The sequence below is a fragment of the Pipistrellus kuhlii genome, unplaced genomic scaffold (genome assembly GCF_014108245.1).
Source record: "Pipistrellus kuhlii isolate mPipKuh1 unplaced genomic scaffold, mPipKuh1.p scaffold_m20_p_9, whole genome shotgun sequence".
Taxonomy (NCBI): Eukaryota; Metazoa; Chordata; class Mammalia; order Chiroptera; family Vespertilionidae; genus Pipistrellus; species Pipistrellus kuhlii.
This window is the reverse complement of record NW_023425595.1, coordinates 66,273,775-66,293,469: the sequence shown is the minus strand read 5'-3', so window position 1 is coordinate 66,293,469 and position 19,695 is coordinate 66,273,775. Positions and strand designations below refer to the sequence as shown.

Here is a 19,695-nt window from a genome sequence, read left to right as displayed (position 1 = left end):
GTGCATGTAGGAGGCAACTGATGGTTGTGTCTCTCATCAATGTTTCTCTCCCCTCCTCCCTTCTTCCTCTCCCCCCCCCCCTTCCACTCTCTCTAAAAACCAATGAAACAAATGTCTTTGGTGAGGATTAACAGAAAAACGAAACTATCTTGAAAAGGAAGAAGCAGCTGTCTGTTGCTTCTTGGCAAGACAGACCAGAGAGCCAGTTCCTCGCTCCACAAGCCATTGCTGCACCACTTCCTGCCCGTGGTTTTTGTCTGGCCCTGAGGCCAGCACGTGAGCTATGCCCACTGAGGAACTGGTTTGTCCAGAATCTTTTGTGTTACCATCCACATGCATGTCAGTCAGCTCCCCTCCCTCCCTCCTCATTCTGCCTGAGACCCTAGGCCCAGGCCTGCCCTGATCGCCATAGACCATTCCAGTATAGAGAGCTGGCCCCTCACCCAGCCTCAGCAGGACGTCTCACTTTCATTAGTTGGAATGGTACAGATAGCATTAGGGCTGCTTCCTATTTAAAACTTTTTAAAACCTGCTCTTGCCAGGGTCCAGCTCGTCAGGACCTGGGCCATACATGCCAAGAGCTTTACCCCCAAGAAAACAACCAAGCATCCAAACAAACTCCAGCCCCAGACCCTTAGGACGGAGCCACGAGTGCCACCAGGAGGGCCGGCCCCTTCCCTGGCCCTGGTGCTGTCCTTGCGCATCCCTGGACCCGAAGGAACATGCCTTCTGCCCTCCTCTTCCTCTCCACGTCCCAGCTCTTCAGGTCTGTGACCTGATGGGACCGTAACCAGGTTAAGCGAGCGTTTATGAATGCCAGCGGAGGAGGAAGTCATCACGTACCTACTCTGTGGGGACGGGTGCGGAGCCAGGAGCTCCCAGGTGTGAGGCGGTTCTTGTCCTCAGAGGACTTACGGACCTCGTGACTGAGCAAGTCACAGCTGAGCCGGTCAGAGTCAGCCTGGTTAGCAGTCTCTGACACTTACAGGCAGGGAAGGTCTCCTCTGTCTGAAAGGGGAGGTTTCAGAGAGATGCCAGCATCTGAGACAGACGAGCTAGGAGGGCAGTTGATGTGGAAGGCAGGGGTGGGAATGGGAGAACCAGCATTCCAGGGAGGGGAGCGGCAGGACAAGTGCGTGGAGTGTGACGGGCGGGGAGTGTGAGGTGGAGCCGTGTGAGCGAGGGGAGCAGCTGGGAGGTAGGCCCGGGGCGTGAAAAGCGGTGTCTGGCCGCCCTTTAGAGAGGCATCTGTAGGGTGGTGGCAGAGGGCGGCTGAGAGGCTGTCCTCGGAACACAGGCAGGAGGGCTCCGAAGGAAGCAGTGTTTGGGAAGAAAGGGGCCGCCTGGCCAAGCCGCAGAGGTAGCCCCTCGCCCTCCCGTCGCTGTGGGAGAAGTGAGAAAGCAGAGCGCTCACCCCGATGAGGAAAACAGGCAGCACACAGACCTCTGAAAGGGGAGCTGGCTGGGGGGCCGCTGAGCCTGGGCTTAGACATGGAAGTGTGAGGAATTGGCTGGCTGTCCAGGAAGTGGTTGGAGCTGTGGCTCCGGTGCCTGGAGGAGCATCAGCGCTCCCAGCGCAGAGGCAGTGCCGTCGGAGCCGTGAAGACGGATGGCACTGCACAGTGAGTGCGGATCAGGGATAGGAGTGGAAGGAGTGGAGGAGCGATCGAAGGGCTGGGAGTGGCAGTTTGAGAAGCAGAGGAGAGGACGGGGTGTGCAATGGGGGGAGTCAGCCACGCGAAGGGGAGAAGGCGCCCACAGAATGGCCCTGCTCCCGGAGAGAGGTCCTGGAGGCTCCAGGGATGCTCTGACGTGCAGCTCCGTCAGTGTGTGGGTTTTCTCCTCGGTGAGCCCTCCGTACGAGGCCCCGTGGGAAGGCTGCCCCCGGCTCCTCCCAGCGCCAGGCCCAGCGAGGAGAGCCGGCAGTGCACGTGGCCCTCAGGAGCCCGCAGGACGTATGACAGGCGTTCCAGTGCCGGGGAACGCCAGGCCTGCTGACCCTGCCTCGCTCTGTCTCCTCAGAATCCGTCCTGGGGAGCTGCATGGAGGGAAGCTCTCCGGGGAACGCCATGGAGCTGCCAGAGCACGATGGGCTGGGGTACCCAGCGCGCCCCTCGGGCAGCGAGCACCACAGGCCCCGGACGCTGCAGAGACACCACACGATCCAGAACAGCGACGATGCCTATGTGAGTTGGTCCCCAACCGCTGCCAGCTCGAAAGCAGAACTTAGTCCTGTGGGCGCAGCCCTCCTCTGCTTCCGCCCAGAGGCCACCTCTGCACCCAGGAAGCTGGTCTCTGAATCCCCACCAGCCAGCCCTTAACCCAGCAGCATCTGCATTCCAGCATCCCGCTGAGGAATCAGTAGCTGGTCTTGGTTATTAAACTTCTCCCCAAACAGGCCAAACTCGGGCCCAGCAATGAGCCCAAGGCTCCTGGCTGGCTTGCTGGCCGCCACGGCGCCCTGGCTCCCCGAGGCTGGCTCCCCAGGCAGCGCACACAGCGTGTAGTCAGATGTGGTTCCTCCATCACTGCAGTCCCCTGGGGGCTCGGTGGCCCTGTGGCTGGCGCCGGTGCTGCACGTCCGCCTCCGTGCAGCTGTGGACAGCGCTGTCCTGAGTCAGACTCGGTGGTGGTGGTGGTGGCAGTGGTGGCGGCTGTGGTGGCGGCTGCGGTGGCGGTGGTGGCGGTGGTGGTGGTGGTGGTGGTAAGCCCACACCTGGTTTGGGAAGGCCATGTAGATGTGGGGGTCCTGGCCTCCTGCAATCCCTCCCCAGGGTCGCTGCTACAGCTCCCCCTGATGGCGCTCAGAGGACAGGCTGTGGGGTGCTGCTGGGCTGGGGGGCGCTGAGGGCCACTGTGTGCGGCGTTCTTACTCCTCTGCTGTCGCTCCTGCAGGTGCAGCTGGACGACCTGCCCGGGATGAGCCTCGTGGCCGGGAAAGCGCTGAGTTCTGCCCGCATGTCCGATGCCGTCCTCAGCCAGGCCTCGCTCTCGGGGAGCCAGCAGCTCCTGGCCCGGGAGGATGAAGGTAAGGAGCTGGCACAGGTGGTGCCATCTGCCCATGACTGCCCCCTCTTCTGCACTGGGCTCCTGGTGACCTGAGGGTTCTGGACACGATGCCCTTCCCACGCCCCACGCCTATTCCCGAGCCAGTGGAGAGAGGAGCGTGTCTCTGGCTGAGCTCGGGGCCACATCCCTGTCTGATTCTGTCGGGACGCTCCTTCCACAGCGGCTCTTCCGGTCTGGCAGCAGGCGCTGTGTGTGAAGGAGTGTGTCTGCCGCTCCTAGAAGCAGCCAGCCTGGGCGGGGAGGGGCGGGGCACGGGGGTCATAGCAGACACAAAGGCTGGAGTGGACGGGCCTGCAGCCAGTCCCGCCTCGCCTTTATGGGCTGCCCTGCCCGCTCCGTCCTGGGCTGTGCGGTGAGCCCCTGTCCTCGGAGCGCAGAGCGCCCGCCTGGCACCAGGGTCTCCCTGACAGGAGGCTCTCACTGAAGGCGCAGTGCTCTGCCTCCCCCACACGGCAGCGGGGACAGGAAGCACAGGACCGGACCGGACAGGACAGGAGGCTGCTGACGCTGAGCCCACCATGGGCTGCTGAGAGCTGGGGTTTAGGCTGGTGCTCAGAACTCCCTCCATCCTGCTCCCCTTCCCGCCCCCCCTCCCTACACCCCCCGGTGCCCTGCAAATCTCACATGTTCTTTCTGATCCTCAGGATGTGGGGAGAGGCTAGGCCATGAGCACCTGAACCTGACTGACGGCCAGCATTTGAGCTCTTGCTACCCATCCACGTGCATAACAGACATCCTACTCAGCTACAAGCACCCCGAGGTGTCCTTCAGCATGGAGCAGGCCGGCGTGTAACGGGAACCCCCGGTGCGTAGGGCCCGGCCCATCAGGCCAGGAGCCGCTCTCACAGCACCCGCCCTGCTCTCCCTGAGCGTGTGCTGGCCTCTGGGGTGTGGGTAGGTGCGGACAGGAGCGATGCAGGCCAGAGTTCCGTGTGTAACGATGGGGAGAGACACGCGTGCTGTCAGTGTTGGGCTGTAGCAGCTCCACAGAGACCAGAAGCGAGCGAGCGTGGGAGGACGGTGCACTTGGGCCAGTAATGACGTGGTCCTGGGCTCCGTCCGGAAGGCAGAGCCCGGCCGGAAAACACCTCCAGCTACAGCGTTTCTGCTGTGCGGCGATGGCAGAGCAGTCCCCGCAGGGAGTAGGTGGTCAGAGACCGTGTGAAGGTGAGCTGCGGCTGGTCATGCCTCACCGGACACGGCAGGTAGTGTGGGTTCTCTGGAAACCGATAAAAAAGACACGATGGCTGTTCGGCCGCCTGGCAGATCCCCATTAGAGCCTTGAAATGGCAGACCCCTGAGGAGCTGGAGGGAAAGGGAAGCAGTGTGGCTGGGCTGCACCGCGGTTCTGATCGGACGGCAAGACGCCCGTCAGCAGTAACCCCGAAACTGAACAGATGCACGTTTATGGTTGAAGACCCGGAAATGCCCTTGGCTCAGTGGAAAGAGCATCGGCTTGAGGACTGAAGGGTCCCGGTTCGATTCCAGTCAAGGGCATGCATCTCAGTTGCAGGCTTGGTCCCCAGCCCTGTTTGAGTGTATGCGGGAGGCCCCAAGCCATGTGTCTCTCTCACATCGATGTTTCTCTCTCTGCCTCTCCCCTTCCCTTCCACTCTCTCTAAAAATCAATTGAAAAATATCCTCAGGTGAGGATTGAAAATAAAAATAATAAAAATAAAAAAGACTGGAAATGACAGGGCACACTTGGGGCCACACCCCAAGGGGCTGGGGGGAGAGAGAGGAAACAGGCCTGGCATTCTGCTTTTATTGGGGTCCAGCCTGACCCCTCTTCATTGGTGAATTTAAAACATATAAGAGCAGGAGTTAAAGCTCAGGGAGAGAAGACAGACCAGGAGCTCAATGGTCTTACTACCCACCAAGATCTCATGGACAAAGGGGCGGGAGGGCTGGCAGCCAGAGTTCTCTCCAGGGGGCTTTGAGGCGGTGCCCGCAGCTGGAGCCTGCGGATACTTGCATTACAAAAGGAAAAAATGGTGCTTACACTCCAGGTGGATTTTTGAAAAGTTCTCACACGAACATTCAGTCTGTCTGCTCTGTTGCAGGTCCGTGTGCAGCTCGGGATAGAGGGTAGAGTGTGACTAACCCAACAGCATCCAGCAGCATCCTGCAGCAGCGTGCCACCCGCCCTCCACCCAGAGCTCGCTCCTTCCTCGTTGGCTCTGTCTGTGCTGCTCCCGGTGTGAATCGGGACTTGCACATTTTGTTCCAGGGCCTTTTGCCATGTTTGCTTGTATAATATGATCCACTCACCCAGGAAATAAACAGGAAATCACGTTCACACCTTTTGTGAAAGTGTATTTGGTGGATTTCAGTTGGTGGTTTGCCTTTGGTTTGGGTTTTCGTATGTTTCTTTTGGAGGTGATTTTCTCTTTTTACTTTTGCTTCTCTTTCTTTCTCTTTTTCATTTTTGAAAGAGAAGAGCAAACAGAGGACAGAGCCTAGGGGACCCAGGCCCCGCATTGCTTTGTGCAGGAGCCGCACCATCGGGTCCCCCTCGGGAATCTTAGTGGCTGGAGAAAGGGGAGGGCAAAAGCAGAAGCCCAGGCCTGGAACCTGGGGAGGCCGTTCCAGCTGGGATCAAACCAGGCCAGGCTGGTATCAGCACGTCCGCGAGGCGGGGAGGGCCTGGCACTGAGGGTGCCGGGTCTGGGTGAGCCTCTTTGGTGTGTGACTCAGTTCCCCTCTTGTGACCTGGAAGGTTGGTGCCTTCCCTTCCTGCTGGCTCCACCCGTGGCTGGAACCGCTGCGGCCCCTGTGCTGTGTCAGCTCGCGCTCCTGTACAAAGGGTGGTTCCACACACACTCCCCTCGCCTGTCTCAGGCAGGACAGGAGCTGCCCCTGCCCTGCCTCGCTGATCTGCTCCTTCACCTGGCATCCTCACCCCACCTTCATTCTTGACCATGTAGGAATTGTTTTGGTAAATGTTGATATTGTTATTATTATTAATAAATAAAAACAAAGGAACATTTGTTTAAGAGAAACGTGTAACCAGATCCTGTCCTGTTTGAGCTGGACTTGCCCTTTGGCTCACCGTGTGTCAGTGCCACGGTGAGCAGCTTCCTGCGCGGACTGCTCCCGGAGGGCGCCGGCCGCCGCTGCTGTTTGTGTCACTGCCTTCCTTCCTCCCGTTAGAAACCAAAGTCTCAGGTGCTGGCGGCTGATCCTCGCAGCAAGAAAGAGATGTTAAATGTTCGGACTCTTGGTCCCTTTTTTTCTGGAAAAGGACAGTAGGGTCCCCAGTCCCCTCCTAGTCTTTCACCCTGAATTTGCACAGAAGAAAGCGGGTGCCCGGCTTGGCCGTCCAGGGTTCCGACAGGATCCGTGCTGCTGGTCCTCACTGGCCCTGCCCCCTGGACTCGGCAGTGCCAGCGCTTTTCTCGGGATGGGTCCCCTGTCCCCCTGATCCCGCCACCCTCCACCTCCACCAGCAGGAGGCCAGCAGGAGGCCCTGACTGCTAACGCTTGGCTCCTCGGCTCCTGGAACTCCACTGCTCGACTGCTCCCGACCTGGTGGGAACTGGGTTGACCGAGAGCGGAGCCCCTGCAGACGGAAGCCAGTGAGCCTGCCCATCGTGCCATCTTGCGAACTAGACTTTCAGAAATCATTGCTTTGTATTGTAACCAATATGCGCAGTATATGTTGAATGTATATTAATATACTTTCTTAATTCTGTTCTTGGGAAATGTCAGAAGTATTTTTTCTTTCTCGTTTCTGTTGAACTGAAAAAGGATTTAAAAAGCTCCGGGCCCCAGTTGCAGTAAGACCATCAGTGGCGCTCCCGGCTCAGTGACTGCCCGGGCCACGGACGCTGTGAAAATAAAGCCAGTCGCCAGCTCGTGTGACATGCTGTTTGCCTGACGGTTCAGTCTAGTGGGGAGCGGCAGGCGGTGGGGGCAGAGAATCTGCCTGCGCCTGGGGTTTGCTGAATCGGGTGGAGAACATCCCTTGAGAGGTTAAGGGCCTCAAAAGCTGGGGCCTCCAGGCCAAGCCGTTAGGATGTGGCCCAGCTACCCAGGGTTAGGGCAGCATGGGACTTTCCCTGCCATCTCCCCACCGCCACTCCCCCCCACACACACCTGGACTCGCCAGAGCTGGCAGCATCCGGCAAGGCCCCGCCGGCTGAAGGTGGCGAAGAAGGTACTGAGGCGGGAGGCGTTGAAGTCCCTGGCAGACCAGGAAGTTGCAGTGGGGCCAGCTGGAACAGAAAGCCTCCAGAGGGGTCTTCCTGAAACACCGGACCTGGCCACACGCCCGCAGGAAGCTGGGCAGGTGTCTGAAACCAGGCGCTTCCTCAGATGCCTTCCAGCATCTCACAAACTGTTTTAAATCCTCATCCAAGGATGTGGTTCTTTTATTGATTTCAGAGAGAGAAGAAGAGAGAGAGAGAGAGAGAGAGAGAGAGAGAGAGAGAGAGAGAGAGAGAGAGAGAGAGAGAGAAACACATCCATGTGAGAGGAACATCAGCGGCTTCCGGTAGATGCCCGGACCCGGGATCCAGCCCACAACCCGGACCTGTGCCCTGACTGGGACTCAAACCTGCAACCTTGCGGTGCAAGGGATGATGCTCCAACGACTGAGCCACCTGGCCAGGGCTTGGCACCACTTTTTGAGCCAGCCCTCCCTCCTGCTGGTCCCAGGTAAAGTCTGTCACCACCTTCGCGAGGCAGCGGGACGGAGAGAATCTTGCATTTGGCTGGTTACAATGTCCTGCCCTGGGCATTGGGCAGGGCATTGTAACCAGCCAAATGCAAGTTACATTGGGGCTCTGTCACCAAAAAGATTGCCAAATAGAAACAATTGGCCAGGGCACCCTCCCCTGCTCAGGCCCCATCCTGACCCCCGTGTTCTCAGGTTAGCCGTTCAGACGGTTCATATCCGGGCTGATGCTCGGAGCTTCCTGAGCCACCCCCCCCCCCCCCCAGGGTTCCTTCAGATGACCCTTTGTTGTCCTGTGACCCTTCCTTCAGTGTGCCAATGTCATCCAGTGAGCAAATGTTTGCTGAGTGTCTGTTACGTGCCAGGGGACAGAGTCCTCCCAGCGTAGACCAGTGTAACGTTGGGACATAAATTGTGAAATGAGCAAAATCCACTCCTGGAGTTGGCTAATGGCAGCACCCCCACATGAGTCAGGGGGCCCAGGGCCAGCCACTGGGGACCCACGTCCGAAGCAGCCCCTCAGACCCCTGAGGTGGGGGGAGAGCGTGGTAGCATGAAGCCTACGTACGCTGATGGGTCCTGTGCCCACTAAACAGCGGGTCTGAGCCGAGTGGTGCCTCTGACGGAGGCCGGCCCCCAGATCTGAGTCTGAGATGCACCAGCCTGTCAGGATGTTTCCCTCGGCCTCTACCCAGAAAGATGCCTTTCTCTCCGAAGTGTGAGCCACGCGGGGCGGGGCTGGCTTAAGCCAATCCCTCCGGTGAGATGGAGCATCGCCCCCCTGGCCACCAAGTGCCTGAGCCTGCAGGGGCGGCACCCTGAGAGGGCCTGGCGGGGGCGGTGGGCCTGGTGGCCATCAGGCAGCCGTCAGGGCTGGAAACCAGGCCGAAGTCCCATTCCTGCCAGCACCGCGTCCTCATGGCTGGAAGGGCGCTCCTGGCAGCTCTGCTGGCCTCACAGGAACTCACAGGCCACTCAGGCCACCAGGAAGGCCACGCGGGACGGTGCGAATGCCGGAGCCTGGGCTCAGCCATAGTACCCGTTTCAGAAACAAACCAAAGAGGAGGCAAAACAGTGGCGAGCAGCTTGAAGCCCAGCCTGACGCTTCTGAGAGCCCATATACTGTCTGGGATGAGCTCTACCCCCAGAAAGTGACCCTCTGCCCTCAGACACCTCCCTCCCGCTCTCCAAACAGGCAGAGAGCTGGGCTGGCCCCAGGAAACGTCCACTGAGGCTCCCACAGGCCTCTGGGGCTGGGCCAGCCCGGAGCAGAGATCCCACAGCTCAGCGTCTGCAGGAGAAAGTGGGTCCCTGCCTCCCCCCAACTCCTGCTGCCTGAAGCTCTGGTCTGAGCATGTGTGGTCAGTGGGAGCAAGGGGATAAAGTGCCAACGTTGGGGTTCTGGGGCACAGAGCGGTGCCAGGACCTTTAAGTTTTGCTACATAAGTTCAAATTTGGTGCTTAAAACAACAAAATGTACGGTCTCTCAGGACAGTTCTGCAGGTCACAGGGCCATGGGGTCACGAGGCTAACATCACGGTGTCTGCTGACCTGTATTTCTTCCGAAGACTCTAGGGGCCATGGGCCTCTGCCTCTGCAGCCTCCAAGGCCACACTCCTTGGCTCCTGGCCCTGCCCAGCAGTCCCTTCACTCCGACCTCTGCTCCCACCCTCTCGCCACCTCCTCTGGCTCCACCTCTCCTGCCCCCATCCCGTGTATTTCAGGGGGGTTGGGATGGTACTGGGCCCGCCTGGATGACCGAGATGACCACACCATCTCTCAGTCCTCATAGTCACATCTGCAAAGTCCTTTGCCATGCAGGGGAACAGCCACAGGTTCCAAGGAGCAGGACTTGGGGGACCATTGTTCTGCCTGCCAGACAGGCTAGCCTTGCTATGGAAGAGCTGGTCCTTACGGTTCTGTGACTGGCCCAGCGGCACGCAGAGAGTAAGTGGCAGAGCTGGGACTCCAGCCCAGGGCTGCCGGGCTCCACAGCTTTCCTCTCAGAGGCGAAAGGCATGAGACTGGCCACAGTGGGGACGGCCAGAGCCCCCCCGCGCCAGGAGCTGGCATTGGGAGGCGGAGGGCACATTTCTGCCTGGGGTCCCAGGTCCGGAGACCTGGACTCTAGGTCCCGTCCCTCTTCCAACTCCTGGGAGAGCAGAGACACCGGGCAAATTCCGTTCACTGCCTCAGCTTCCTTGTTTCCAAGGTGCTGGAGAGGCTGGAACAGCTGATCTCCAAGTGCCTGTCAGCATGGACAGTCAGAGGCCCTGTGACTCAGGGCCTGTCGTGGCCTGGTGCAGAGGCGCTGGGCCTTCGGAGAGCAGCCTCGCTGAACGGCGCTGCACGCCAGCAAGCACAGCGCTTCGCCTGTCAGGCTCCTGGGCCCCACAAGCCCGTCCCCGTGTTGCTGACTGGAGTCGGAAGCTCAGGGAGATCACAAAACTGCCTCCCCGGTGCCTCCAAGGCTTTGCAAGTTGGAGGCAAGAGGAAATGAGAACGCGGTTCTGCTGGACCCGAGGTCTTCCTCCCGCATCAGTGGTCCCGCCGTCCGTGTAAATACGACCCATCCACGTTTTTCGTTTACGTGACTATCCTTTATTCTGAGATTATGCTCTATTTTGGTGTTAAAAATCTTTTCTTGCCCTAACCAGTATTATTAGGGTGCTGGCCTGAGGCCTGAAGGACCCGGGTTCGATTCTGGCCAAGGGCACATGCCCTGGTTGCAGGCTTGATCCCCAGTAGGGGGCGTGCAGGAGGCAGCTGATCAATGATTCTCTCTCATTGTTTCTATCTCTCCCTCTTCCCTCCGCTCTGAAATCAATAAAAACATGTTGTTTTTTAAAAAAACAAAAACAAAACTATTTTCTGTTCTGAAGTGCTGGTCATGGTAGATGGCAGGGTTTGGGCCCCAGTCAGTAGGGTTTTTACATGACAGCATTAAAAGTTCGCAACTCTATGGTTGGTCTCTAGGGTTTGTTTGGAAACACTACAGGTTTCTCTCCAAGCCTGGGGCCACTGAGCACTCCCCCGCTCCCCAGGCGGCTCTGGGCACCCCATGTTCTCTTGCTTAGGCCTGGGAGGTCTCCAGGGGCTGGGAGAGAGGGGTGCAGAAGCTGCAGCTGAGAGGGGAAGAGTCTGGGGGAGGAGCAGGAGGGGTGCTGCTGGCGCATCTCCCTGGAATCGCAGGGGCTTCCTGCTGTTCCTGACCAGTGGGACCTTCTTCCTCCCCTCCTCTCCCTGCTGCGCGGGCACAATGGACAATAGTGGGAAACCTTGGCCCAGACCCTGGGGACCTGTAAGCCTGCAGCCACCCCCTCCTACTCCCTCCTGAAGCCTTGATCCCTGGCCCTGCAGGTCCCCAGCCCCCAGCTTCCTGTTTGCCCACTCTGTTTGCCCAGCTCCAGGGACAGACTGATCCTTGAACTCTAAGTTCCAGATTCCCGCTGGGACCTGTGAGCATTGGCAAGGCCTGGGCTGGACTTATCAGCCTCCGGCCCGGGTCTGCTGGGGGCATAAATAGGCCCCGGGCACGCTGCTCTCAGACGCTGAGCACTCACCCAGGTACGCCGCTGCCTCTGCCGGCTCCTTTGGCCCCCAGCTCTGAGCTCGGGCTCTGGGCTCTGGGCTCCAGGCTCTGCCAGATTCCGGGCTCTGGATGCCTGAGGCTGCTCCGCCCGGAGAGTGGGGCACAGGCACAGGCCCTGCAGCCACAGCCCCACTCAGCCAGGCCCCTCTCCCCCTCCAGGTCGCCCAAGATGAAGGCCGTGGTGCTCACCTTGGCCGTGCTCTTCCTCACAGGTAGGTGCCCCAACACCAGGAGGGCCTCTCCCTAACCCCGTGGTCTACCCTCTGGGCACAGGGAGCAGACCTTCTCCCAAGCCCCCCTCTCCTGCGCCTCGCTGGTTTGGCGCGCAGGTCCCGACCCAGAGCTGGCCTGACGGGTGCCTTCCTCCACCCCAGGGGGCCAGGCTCGGCACACCTTGCAGCAGGACGACCCCCAGACCCAATGGGATAGAGTGAGGGAAGCAGCCAGCGTGTATACGGACATGTTGAAAGAAGGTGGCAAGGAGCTCGTGTCCAGGATCGAAGCCTGCGAACTGGCAAAAAAGATGAAGTAAGAACTCCGCGTGGGCTCTGGGTGGCACAGGGGCTGCTGGTCCCGGGGGGCAGATGCCAGGCCTGTAGGAAGAGGTAGCCACACTGGCTGATCCCAACTGCTACCTGATGGGCCTCTTACCTGAATGGAGAAACAGGAATGGGATCTCCAGGCAAGGTCACAGCCTCCTGGGGGGGGGGGGGGGGGGAGACCTGCCTGCAGGAGCAGCTGCCCCTTCCTTCCCTCCCTCCAGTCCCTCTGCCGCTCGCCGAGAGGCAGGGAGGCGGCCTTCGGAGAGAGGAGAACGGTCTTGAAGTACAGAGACGAGGCCGTTAAATGGTCCAGCTTTGGGGACAGACAAGACTGATCCCCAAACCAGCGCTGTCTCCCACTAGCTCTTCAGTCTGTGGACTGGGGAGGGGGCGGGTGTAGAAGAGGTGGGTGCTTGGGTGAGACACCTCATGGGAGAAGCCGGGCCGAGGCCTGACCCATCGCTACCCAAAAGCAGGAACAGGCTTTGCCCAGGTCTCACCACAGGTAAGCTGGGCGCTGGGTTTGCAGCTCTGAGGTGTCCAGGGTGCATGGGAGGTGCCTCCTGACACCGGCTGCCCCTGCTCTCCGTCCTCCCCCAGCCTGAAAATCATGGACAACTTGGACACCCTGGGTGACAATATCACCAAACTGCGCGATCAGCTCTCCCAGATGATGACCCAGGAGTACTGGAACAGCCTGCTGACCCAGGATATGAACAAGGACCTGGAGCAGGCGAAGGAGAGGGTGACGTTCTACCTGCAGCAGCTGAGGGAGAAGCTGGGCTCGAAGTTGCGGGAGGGCGCGAGCATGTCCGTGGAGAAGCTGCTGGAGCGCTACGGCGACCAGATGCCCAAGGACCTGGCCACACAGCTGCAGGCGCTGCAGGAGGGCCGAGTGAATCTGAGCGATCTGCGGGTCCAGGCGGGCAAGAAGCTGAGCGAGATGCACAAGAAGGCGGGCGAGAAGCTGCGTGAGCTGCAGGTCAAGCTGTGGGAGAAGCTGAGCAAGCTGAGCGAGAACCAGGAGCCGCTGGGGGGCCTGCTGGAGGACCTGCGCTCGGGAATGCTGCCCGTGTTGGGGAGCCTCCTGCTCCCCGAGGAGGGGGCCGGCCAGTGAGGCGCCGCCCACCCCGCGCCCACCCCGCCCCGGCCTCCGTCCCCTGCCATCGCTCGGTTTCTTAGAATAAACGTTTACAAAGCGGGACTCCCGCATGTGTTGGGTTTGATGGTTTTTGAAGTTTCACGGATGATTTTTAAACAATAAAAAGTTCTCCAAATGGCTCTCTCTTGGGAGAAGGGAAGGTGCGGGCTGGGAGCCTGCGGGGCGGGAGCTCCGGCTGCGGAGCGGGTGCGGGTGGTAGGCGGCCCTTCCTGAGGACGGCGCAGCGAAAGGAACGGGAGCAGGCGGAGCGACAGACAGCCCAATGCCGAGTGCCCTGGGGCCCAGACTGCAGCCGCGGGTCCCCTGGGGGTGGGAGTCAGGGAGGGGCAGGAGGCGGGGCTGTTTTGCTGGGAGAAGCGGTTCGGGTCCCCAAGGCCCCCCTTGGGCAGACAGGACCTCCCAGCCTGGGCTCCGGTGGGGGTTGTGGTGCACCTCGGGGAGACTTGAAGAATCTGGGCAGATTCAAACCAAGAGCATGGCCCTCGCTCCCTCCTCCTTTATCAATGGAACAGCATGTAGCACTTCCCTTTTGGTTTTTCACAAGGGCAGCTGCCCTTCCTCCCTCCCACCCTATCCAGAAGCAGCCACTGTGTCCTCACGGCTGCAAGCCAGCCAGCCCACCGAGGGGGCGCCAAGCCCTGCCACGCCCTCTGCCCGCCCTGGCCTGAGTCAGAAAAACAACCACAGCGCTGCAGAGTTAGCACATTTTTATTTCCAGATGCTTCCATGCCACTGACTTACCGCAGCCCTCTCAGAGTCCCCGCTGGACGCCATCAAACCACATCCATCGGGGAGGGACTAGGGCTTGGAGACGGGGGGCGGGGGGGGGGGGCGCTCCCCAGGTTGGAGAGGAGGGTGGCAGGGGTTGCCCTTTTCAGACCCCTTTGCCTCTGGGCGTCCATGGCTATTGAACAAAACACGTGTGTGGCCAGCACTGAGTTTGACTGGACATACACGCCCGCACCATCCACATGTGTGCGGCCCAGTTCACACCAGCCTCTTCAGAGCCCGCGATCGGGCAGCGCCTTCAGGCAGCCTCCCCTCTCCCTCCCCGCAGGGCTGCCCTGACTGGACAGGCCCCTGGAGGATCCCCCTCCTCCCTCTCCAGTCTGTCTGAGGGCCTCCTGGGTAAAGGGGCAGGCTTTTCAGCTCCTAACCATCTTGGTTCCTAATCGCCTACACCAGCAGGTATCAGCCCCGGTGAGAGCATGGGTGGTGCTGGGGCCACAGGCCCAGCAGGTCAGAGAGAAGCCGGCAGATCTCGGGGGCAGCAGATGCCTCCAAGGGGGTCCAGGTGTGCAGGCCCCCCCAGCTTGGTCTGGGAGCCTTCTCAGCTGGCACAGGGGGAGGGAAGGCTTCTTCCTGTGTCTGCTGAGCAGAATGTGGGTGGCTGGCCTGGGCTTGAGGTCTGGCTCTGCCACTGAGCAAGCTGACTGTGACGTGGGCAAGCTGGTGGCTCAGAGTGTGTGTGTGGTGGTGGTGGGGGGGGGGGGAGAGAAAGGCCTCTAATTTGGAAAGTCATCGTAGGGTTGGTTTCTCACTGGAACTCTCAGATGAGAGCATCTAAGCAAAGCACCATCTGTGGGTGACCTTGGGTTCCCTCCTAGTTTCCAAAGACATTGGCCCTCTCCCTCCGATCCCAGTCCCAAGGGGGCAATCAGCTCCAACTGTAGCCACAATGACAGCCTTTGATGTGCCAGGTGGTAAACACTGTCTCACTTTTCATTCATTCATTCATTCATTCATTCGTTCGTTCGTTCATTCAACAAACCTACAATGGAGGGGGCATTGTTGTGCCCCCTTCACAGATAGAGAACTGAAGCTGGTATGCCTGGTGGAGCCAAGGCCAGAGCCTGGTCATATCCTACCCCACAGCTCCCCCGGGGGCCGCCTCCCCTCCAGTGTGGCTGAGCGGGCTCGTGGCCCACGAGGTGCAAGCCAGCAGCTCCATAACTTGAGCGAATGGACAGTCTCAGCTCTGACTCGGACATACCAGTGCAGGCACAGTGCCTGGCAGGAGCGCACGTAACGGCATGCTGTAGCATTCGTCTTCAAACTACGGCCCGCGGGCCACATGCGGCCCGCAGAGGAGTCTGATCCGGCCCGCCAGGTTTTTTGGGCAGTGAGCGCAGCCGAGGTGTTACAGTAGGAATTAGTAGTTCATATAGTCGGGCCCTCCAGCTCTCTGAGGGACCGTGATCTGGCCCCCACTTTAAAAAGTTTGAGGACCCCTGCGTGTACAGCATGGGGCAGCTTGTCGAGGTATTGTCACACCGGCATCCTGTTTGCGCCTCCACACAAACCCGCCGAGGCTGGCAGGGTTATTCCTTCCTTACAGGTAAGAAACTCGGGCCCACACATGAAGAGGCGGGAAGGCACCAGCTCGGTCCAGCGCCGCCTGCAGAGCCGCCCGCCCGTGCCCAGCCCAGACATGACATGGCACATGTGGGACGCCCCACTCACAGCAGCTTTATTGGGAAGACGGCATGCTGGGGCCGGGCTGGGGTGGGAGGGGAGGACCCTGAGAACGCTGTCCCTTGGGAGGGAACTTGGGGGCAGCCCTGGAGGCGCAGGACCCAAGGAGCCGGCAGGGTGGATGGGCAGGCAGGCGTGGGGCGTTAAGGTCTCGGGTGGCTTAAACGGCGGCGGGAGCTGCGGTGGCCTCGGGGGCCTCGGGGGCCAGGTCCCAGAGGCTGGAGAGCTTGCCCGTGAGGGAGCTCCAGTAGTCCTTCAGGGAGCTGATGCCGTCTGTCATCCAGGCCCTGCACGGAGACAGGGTGCCTCTGCAGCAGCGGCCGCCTGGGCCCTCCGCATCCCCACTGCCTCTCCCTCCTCAGCCTCGCCCAGCGGCACCCCTGAGACCCCAGGAGAGTCCTGACAGCTCCACCCCTGCAGAAGGTGGTGATGGGACCCTAGCTCAAGTCCTTTGCTTGCCTCTCCAGGCTGGGCTCATGTGGCCCAATGATGAGGCGCGGGAGTGCAGGGGGAGCCTGCCATTCTATTCTAGGCAAATGCTGCCCCCGGAGTTACACAGCCCGGCGGCTCAGAGTGTGCGTGGAGCCGGGGGGCGTTGGGGGGGCGCAAGGAAAGGCCGCTAGTTTGGAAAGTCAGCTGTGTGATGTGGGCAGGTCACAACCTCTCCGAGACACGATTTTCTCATCAGTGAAATGGAAGGAAGGATCCCCACTGCACAGCAGCGCTGAGGACTGAGATGTCTGCGGGCTTCTGCCCAGGGACACCGCAGTGCTGGCAGCGCAGTGGAGGGGAGAGGATGGGGGCAGGGCAGGTGGAAGAGGAGGGACAGACTCTGCTCGGGGGGGGGGGGGGGGGGGGGGGGGGGGCAGGCTCAGAGCAAGATTGAAACACACACCCACCCTGGGCTGAAATGGGGTGTGTGTGGGGGGGGCTGTCAGAAAAGGACAGGGAACTGGGGCCTTCCTTAAAGCCACAGGACAGCTGAGGGAGGAAGGAGGCGGCAGAGGGAGGGGGCAGGAGGGGAGGGCCTGTTGCGTAGACCAGGTCCTGGCGGGGCAGGTGGGGCCGCAGGCGTACCTGGCCTGCTGGGCCACCGGGAAGTCCTGCACGCTGGTCAGGGCGACTTGGGCCGTCTCGCTCGCCTGCTGCACGTAGTCATGCATGAAATCCAGGAGGGAGGCCTCGTCCTGCTCCGCGGCTCCTGCGAGGACAGTGGCCGAGAGGGCTGCCTCAGTGCCGGGAGCCCTGGCTCCTGCCAGCCACCCATCAGCCCCAGATCACCAAGCCACCTTCCAGGGTCCTCTGGTGACCCTGCCCCCACGGGTCCCCAGCCCTAGTCCCCACAAGCGGCTTACGGGCAGAGGCCAGGAGCGCCAGGAGGGCAGCAACAAGGAGGACCCGGGGCTGCATGACGGCTTTGTCCCTGCAGGGAAGGTCTGGTGAGGGGAGCTGTAGGCTGCGGGTGTGGCTCTGTGCACCGAGCTGGCTGCAGCCGGTGGAGAGCCTGCTCCCACGCGAACGTGATGACCGAAGGCGGAGGCTTCCCAAAGCAGACGCAGCCCGAGGAGGGAGCGTGGGTGGAACAGAAAACCCAGCAGACCAGGAATCAGGACACCTGGGTCTGGTCCGTCCCTGCCACTAACACGTATGTGACCTTGTGACCCTATCCCAGGCCTCTGACTTCGGTCTGGGAAGGACTGGGGCGTCCCATCCCAAACATGCAGACAAGGGAAGTGTGCAGGCCTAGAGCCAGCTCAGCCCCAGCTCTGGGCAGGTGACTTCGTCTCCATGGGCCTCAGTTTCCCCCAGTGTGCCATCGGAGGTGGGGCCTCCATTAAGCCCTAAGTCTTCCTGGGCTTTCTCAGACTTTGCTGGCTGGGCACCGGGGACCCTGTTCCACCCTTCCCATCCTGCTCTCCTGTCCACCCCCACACCCCTCACACCCCCGGCGCCCAGGACATTACCTGGAGCGGCTGCTGCTGGGAAGGAATTGAACAGGCAGAGCAGAGGTTCTGACCCGTTTTATATTGTCCCCTGGACAGTGGGTGCCTAGGACCTGGTGAGCTGGGCAAAGGTCACCTGCTGATCAGTCTAGACCAGGGCCCAAGGCAGGGCGGCCCGACGCAGCGAGGCCTGCTGGGAGAGTTGGGAAATCTCTAGAAGGCTGTGGGTGCCCATGCCACTCTCCCGGGACCCCTACAGCCCAGAACTGGGGGTGCACGAGGAACTGGAGTGTTTGAGCCTGGAAAGACCCCACTCCTTCCTAGCAGCCTGGCTCCCCTGGAAGAGGCCGGTGAAGGAGAGGGGCTGAGGGACAAGCCAGGCCTCTGGGTCCACCTTTGCCCTCACTCTTGGTCCCTCCCTTCCCCACCCCTAAGCCTGATAACAGCCCGGCCTGGGGGCGGGGGGGAGTGAGAGGGCAATGGGCTTGGAAACAACTCAGAGCACTGGGATAGGGTGTCTGGAGGGAGGTCACAGAGGCCTGGGCGTGACACAGGAGGTGACACTGCTGAGTCCACACAGCCCCCTCCCCGGCACCTCCACTCTGGCTTCAATCCCAGTGCTGCTTACCCAGAAGCCTCCCCGTGCTGGCCCGGGGCAGGGGGTGGTGGGAGAAGGGCCAAGGTCACTCTGGCCTCTGAGCCCAAGGCCTTTGTCCCACCCCGCCTTCCCACTCCTCGCCTGGCTCTCTAGACCCACAGATAACAGCCCGGGAGGGCAGCCGCTCTGAGCTCCGGGCTGGGCCCGCCCCTCACGGTGGCCCTGGGATCCACTCCAGCGCCGAGCACCCTTCGCCATAGGTTCCTCAGCTTGGAAATGGCGGCACTGGCTGATGGGTGCCTGGCGGAAAGCAAGGCTGGGAGAAGCCAGGCTGGTGGGCAGAGGGCTGAGACTCTGCAGGGTCGGCTGGCTGCCAGGAGAAGGGGGGCTGGGGTGTGTCCCCACAGCCCACAGCGGGAGCCATGGCCTGGATGGCAAGATCGCGGGACTTGGAGTTCTAGCTGCTAAGACTTGGGAGCCAAGGAATCCTAGGTTGAAATGATGCCTCTGGCATGTACTCATATGGTCCGGGCGCGGTCTTTCAGAGCCTCACTCCTCTCCCCTGGGAAAAGGGGACAGAGCTCTGGTGAGAGCACAGGAGAAGGTCAAAGTGCTGACCGACGAAGGGGGCCCTTTGATCTCTCTCCCTTCCTCCCAACGATGCCCTCCCGGCACCACGCCAGAGGGGGGCGCCTCCGAGGGAGCTGACCGGGCTTCGGGCTTCTGGAGGCGTCGTGCTGTCAGGAAGGAGCAGCCCCACGGCGGAATCAGAGCCGAGGAAGTGGCCTGGCCCTCCCCCAAAATTCCTCACCCAGGGCTGAGGCTCGGAATGTTCCTCTGGCTTAGACCTTGTTCTCTGTCAAAATTTAACTATTCCGATTCCCATGTGGTAGACACGACTAACCCCATTTTGTAGGTAAGGACCCCAAAGGAGTGGAGAGGGACCGAGTGCAGGGCCCCTCAGGGGGAAACACAACCTGGTCTTCAAACACCCTCGCTGGTACCGAGCAGTGGGGAGGTGAGCTCCTGGAGACTTATCAGTCACTCATCCTCAGCTCATCACGTTGGTGATGGCGTTGGGGATGGGGTGGGAGAAAGGTGATTAGAAGGTCTCTGAGCCCTGGCTGGTGTGGCTCAGTGGATAGAGCATCAGCCTCTGGCCTGAAGGGTCCCAGGTTTGATTCCAGTCAAGGGCACATACCTGGGTTGGACACTTGCTCCCTAGCCCTGGCCAGGGCATGTGCAAGAGGCAACCAATCCATGTGTCCCTCTCACATCGATGTTCCTCTCTCTGTCTCTTCCCCTCCCTTCCACTCTCTCTCAAAAAGAAAATAAAACAAGTCAATGGAAAAATATCCTCAGATGAGAATTAACAAACAAACAAAAGATTTGGGCATTGGGAGGTAGCAGGCAATTTTGCCCACCTCCCTCTTCTGCTCTGGCCCGTTTCTCATCCAAAGAAGTGAGAGAACTGCAGAAACCAGAGTCCCGGTGGGGCTGAGGCACCACACCTCAGCCCAGGTGCTCGGATGGCATGGCTGCATCCCTCAGCCTGCTTCCTCCCTCTCCACCTCCATGTGGGCGGGGTGTGAGGAGCTGTTCTCTGTCCTGCATGGCAGTGCCCGCTGAGCCCAGG

General features: G+C 60.6%; 3 protein-coding genes across 8 annotated transcripts in view; 2 read left to right on the top strand and 1 right to left on the bottom strand.

The window, feature by feature from the left end:
• The window catches only part of SIK3 (SIK family kinase 3), a 233,161-nt gene extending 226,229 nt beyond the window's left edge, over window positions 1-6,932 (top strand). For 5 of the 6 annotated variants that reach the window (XM_036428322.2, XM_036428320.2, XM_036428321.2 and 2 more), the window contains 4 exons: window positions 2,023-2,186; window positions 2,896-3,028; window positions 3,714-3,874; window positions 5,133-6,932. In XM_036428322.2, the coding sequence (XP_036284215.1) occupies window positions 2,023-2,186; window positions 2,896-3,028; window positions 3,714-3,862 (446 nt within the window). In that variant the 3' untranslated portion in view covers window positions 3,863-3,874; window positions 5,133-6,932. The remainder of the gene's footprint in view (window positions 1-2,022; window positions 2,187-2,895; window positions 3,029-3,713; window positions 3,875-5,132) is intronic. The other variant, XM_045577806.1, reaches the window with a different exon arrangement.
• A 4,364-nt stretch (window positions 6,933-11,296) lies between these two features.
• APOA1 (apolipoprotein A1) lies at window positions 11,297-12,998 on the top strand. The gene is made up of 4 exons (XM_045578154.1): window positions 11,297-11,389; window positions 11,494-11,551; window positions 11,714-11,867; window positions 12,482-12,998. Exons 2-4 carry the CDS (start codon window positions 11,509-11,511, stop codon window positions 12,996-12,998), a joined length of 714 nt encoding a protein of 237 aa, XP_045434110.1. The 5' UTR covers window positions 11,297-11,389; window positions 11,494-11,508.
• Window positions 12,999-15,493: 2,495 nt separating this feature from the next.
• On the bottom strand, window positions 15,494-17,563 carry APOC3 (apolipoprotein C3). Its single transcript, XM_036428328.2, has 4 exons — window positions 17,483-17,563; window positions 16,874-16,941; window positions 16,596-16,719; window positions 15,494-15,805 (listed from the first exon to the last, which is right to left on the bottom strand). The coding sequence occupies exons 2-4, from the start codon at window positions 16,926-16,928 to the stop codon at window positions 15,679-15,681; spliced, it is 306 nt and encodes a 101-aa protein (XP_036284221.1). The 5' UTR covers window positions 16,929-16,941; window positions 17,483-17,563; the 3' UTR covers window positions 15,494-15,678.
• Window positions 17,564-19,695: the final 2,132 nt, after the last annotated feature.

Bases quoted from the DNA above. Each gene is read 5' to 3' on its own strand.
- APOA1 (XM_045578154.1), top strand. From the start codon at position 11,509: ATGAAGGCCGTGGTGCTCACCTTGGCCGTGCTCTTCCTCACAG. The intron at 11,552-11,713 runs GTAGGTGCCCCA...CCTCCACCCCAG, and splicing joins GGCCGTGCTCTTCCTCACAG to GGGGCCAGGCTCGGCACACC. The intron at 11,868-12,481 runs GTAAGAACTCCG...GTCCTCCCCCAG, and splicing joins GAACTGGCAAAAAAGATGAA to CCTGAAAATCATGGACAACT.
- APOC3 (XM_036428328.2), bottom strand. From the start codon at position 16,928: ATGCAGCCCCGGGTCCTCCTTGTTGCTGCCCTCCTGGCGCTCCTGGCC. The intron at 16,720-16,873 runs GTAAGCCGCTTG...CTGTCCTCGCAG, and splicing joins GGCGCTCCTGGCCTCTGCCC to GAGCCGCGGAGCAGGACGAG. The intron at 15,806-16,595 runs GTACGCCTGCGG...GTCTCCGTGCAG, and splicing joins CCGGTGGCCCAGCAGGCCAG to GGCCTGGATGACAGACGGCA.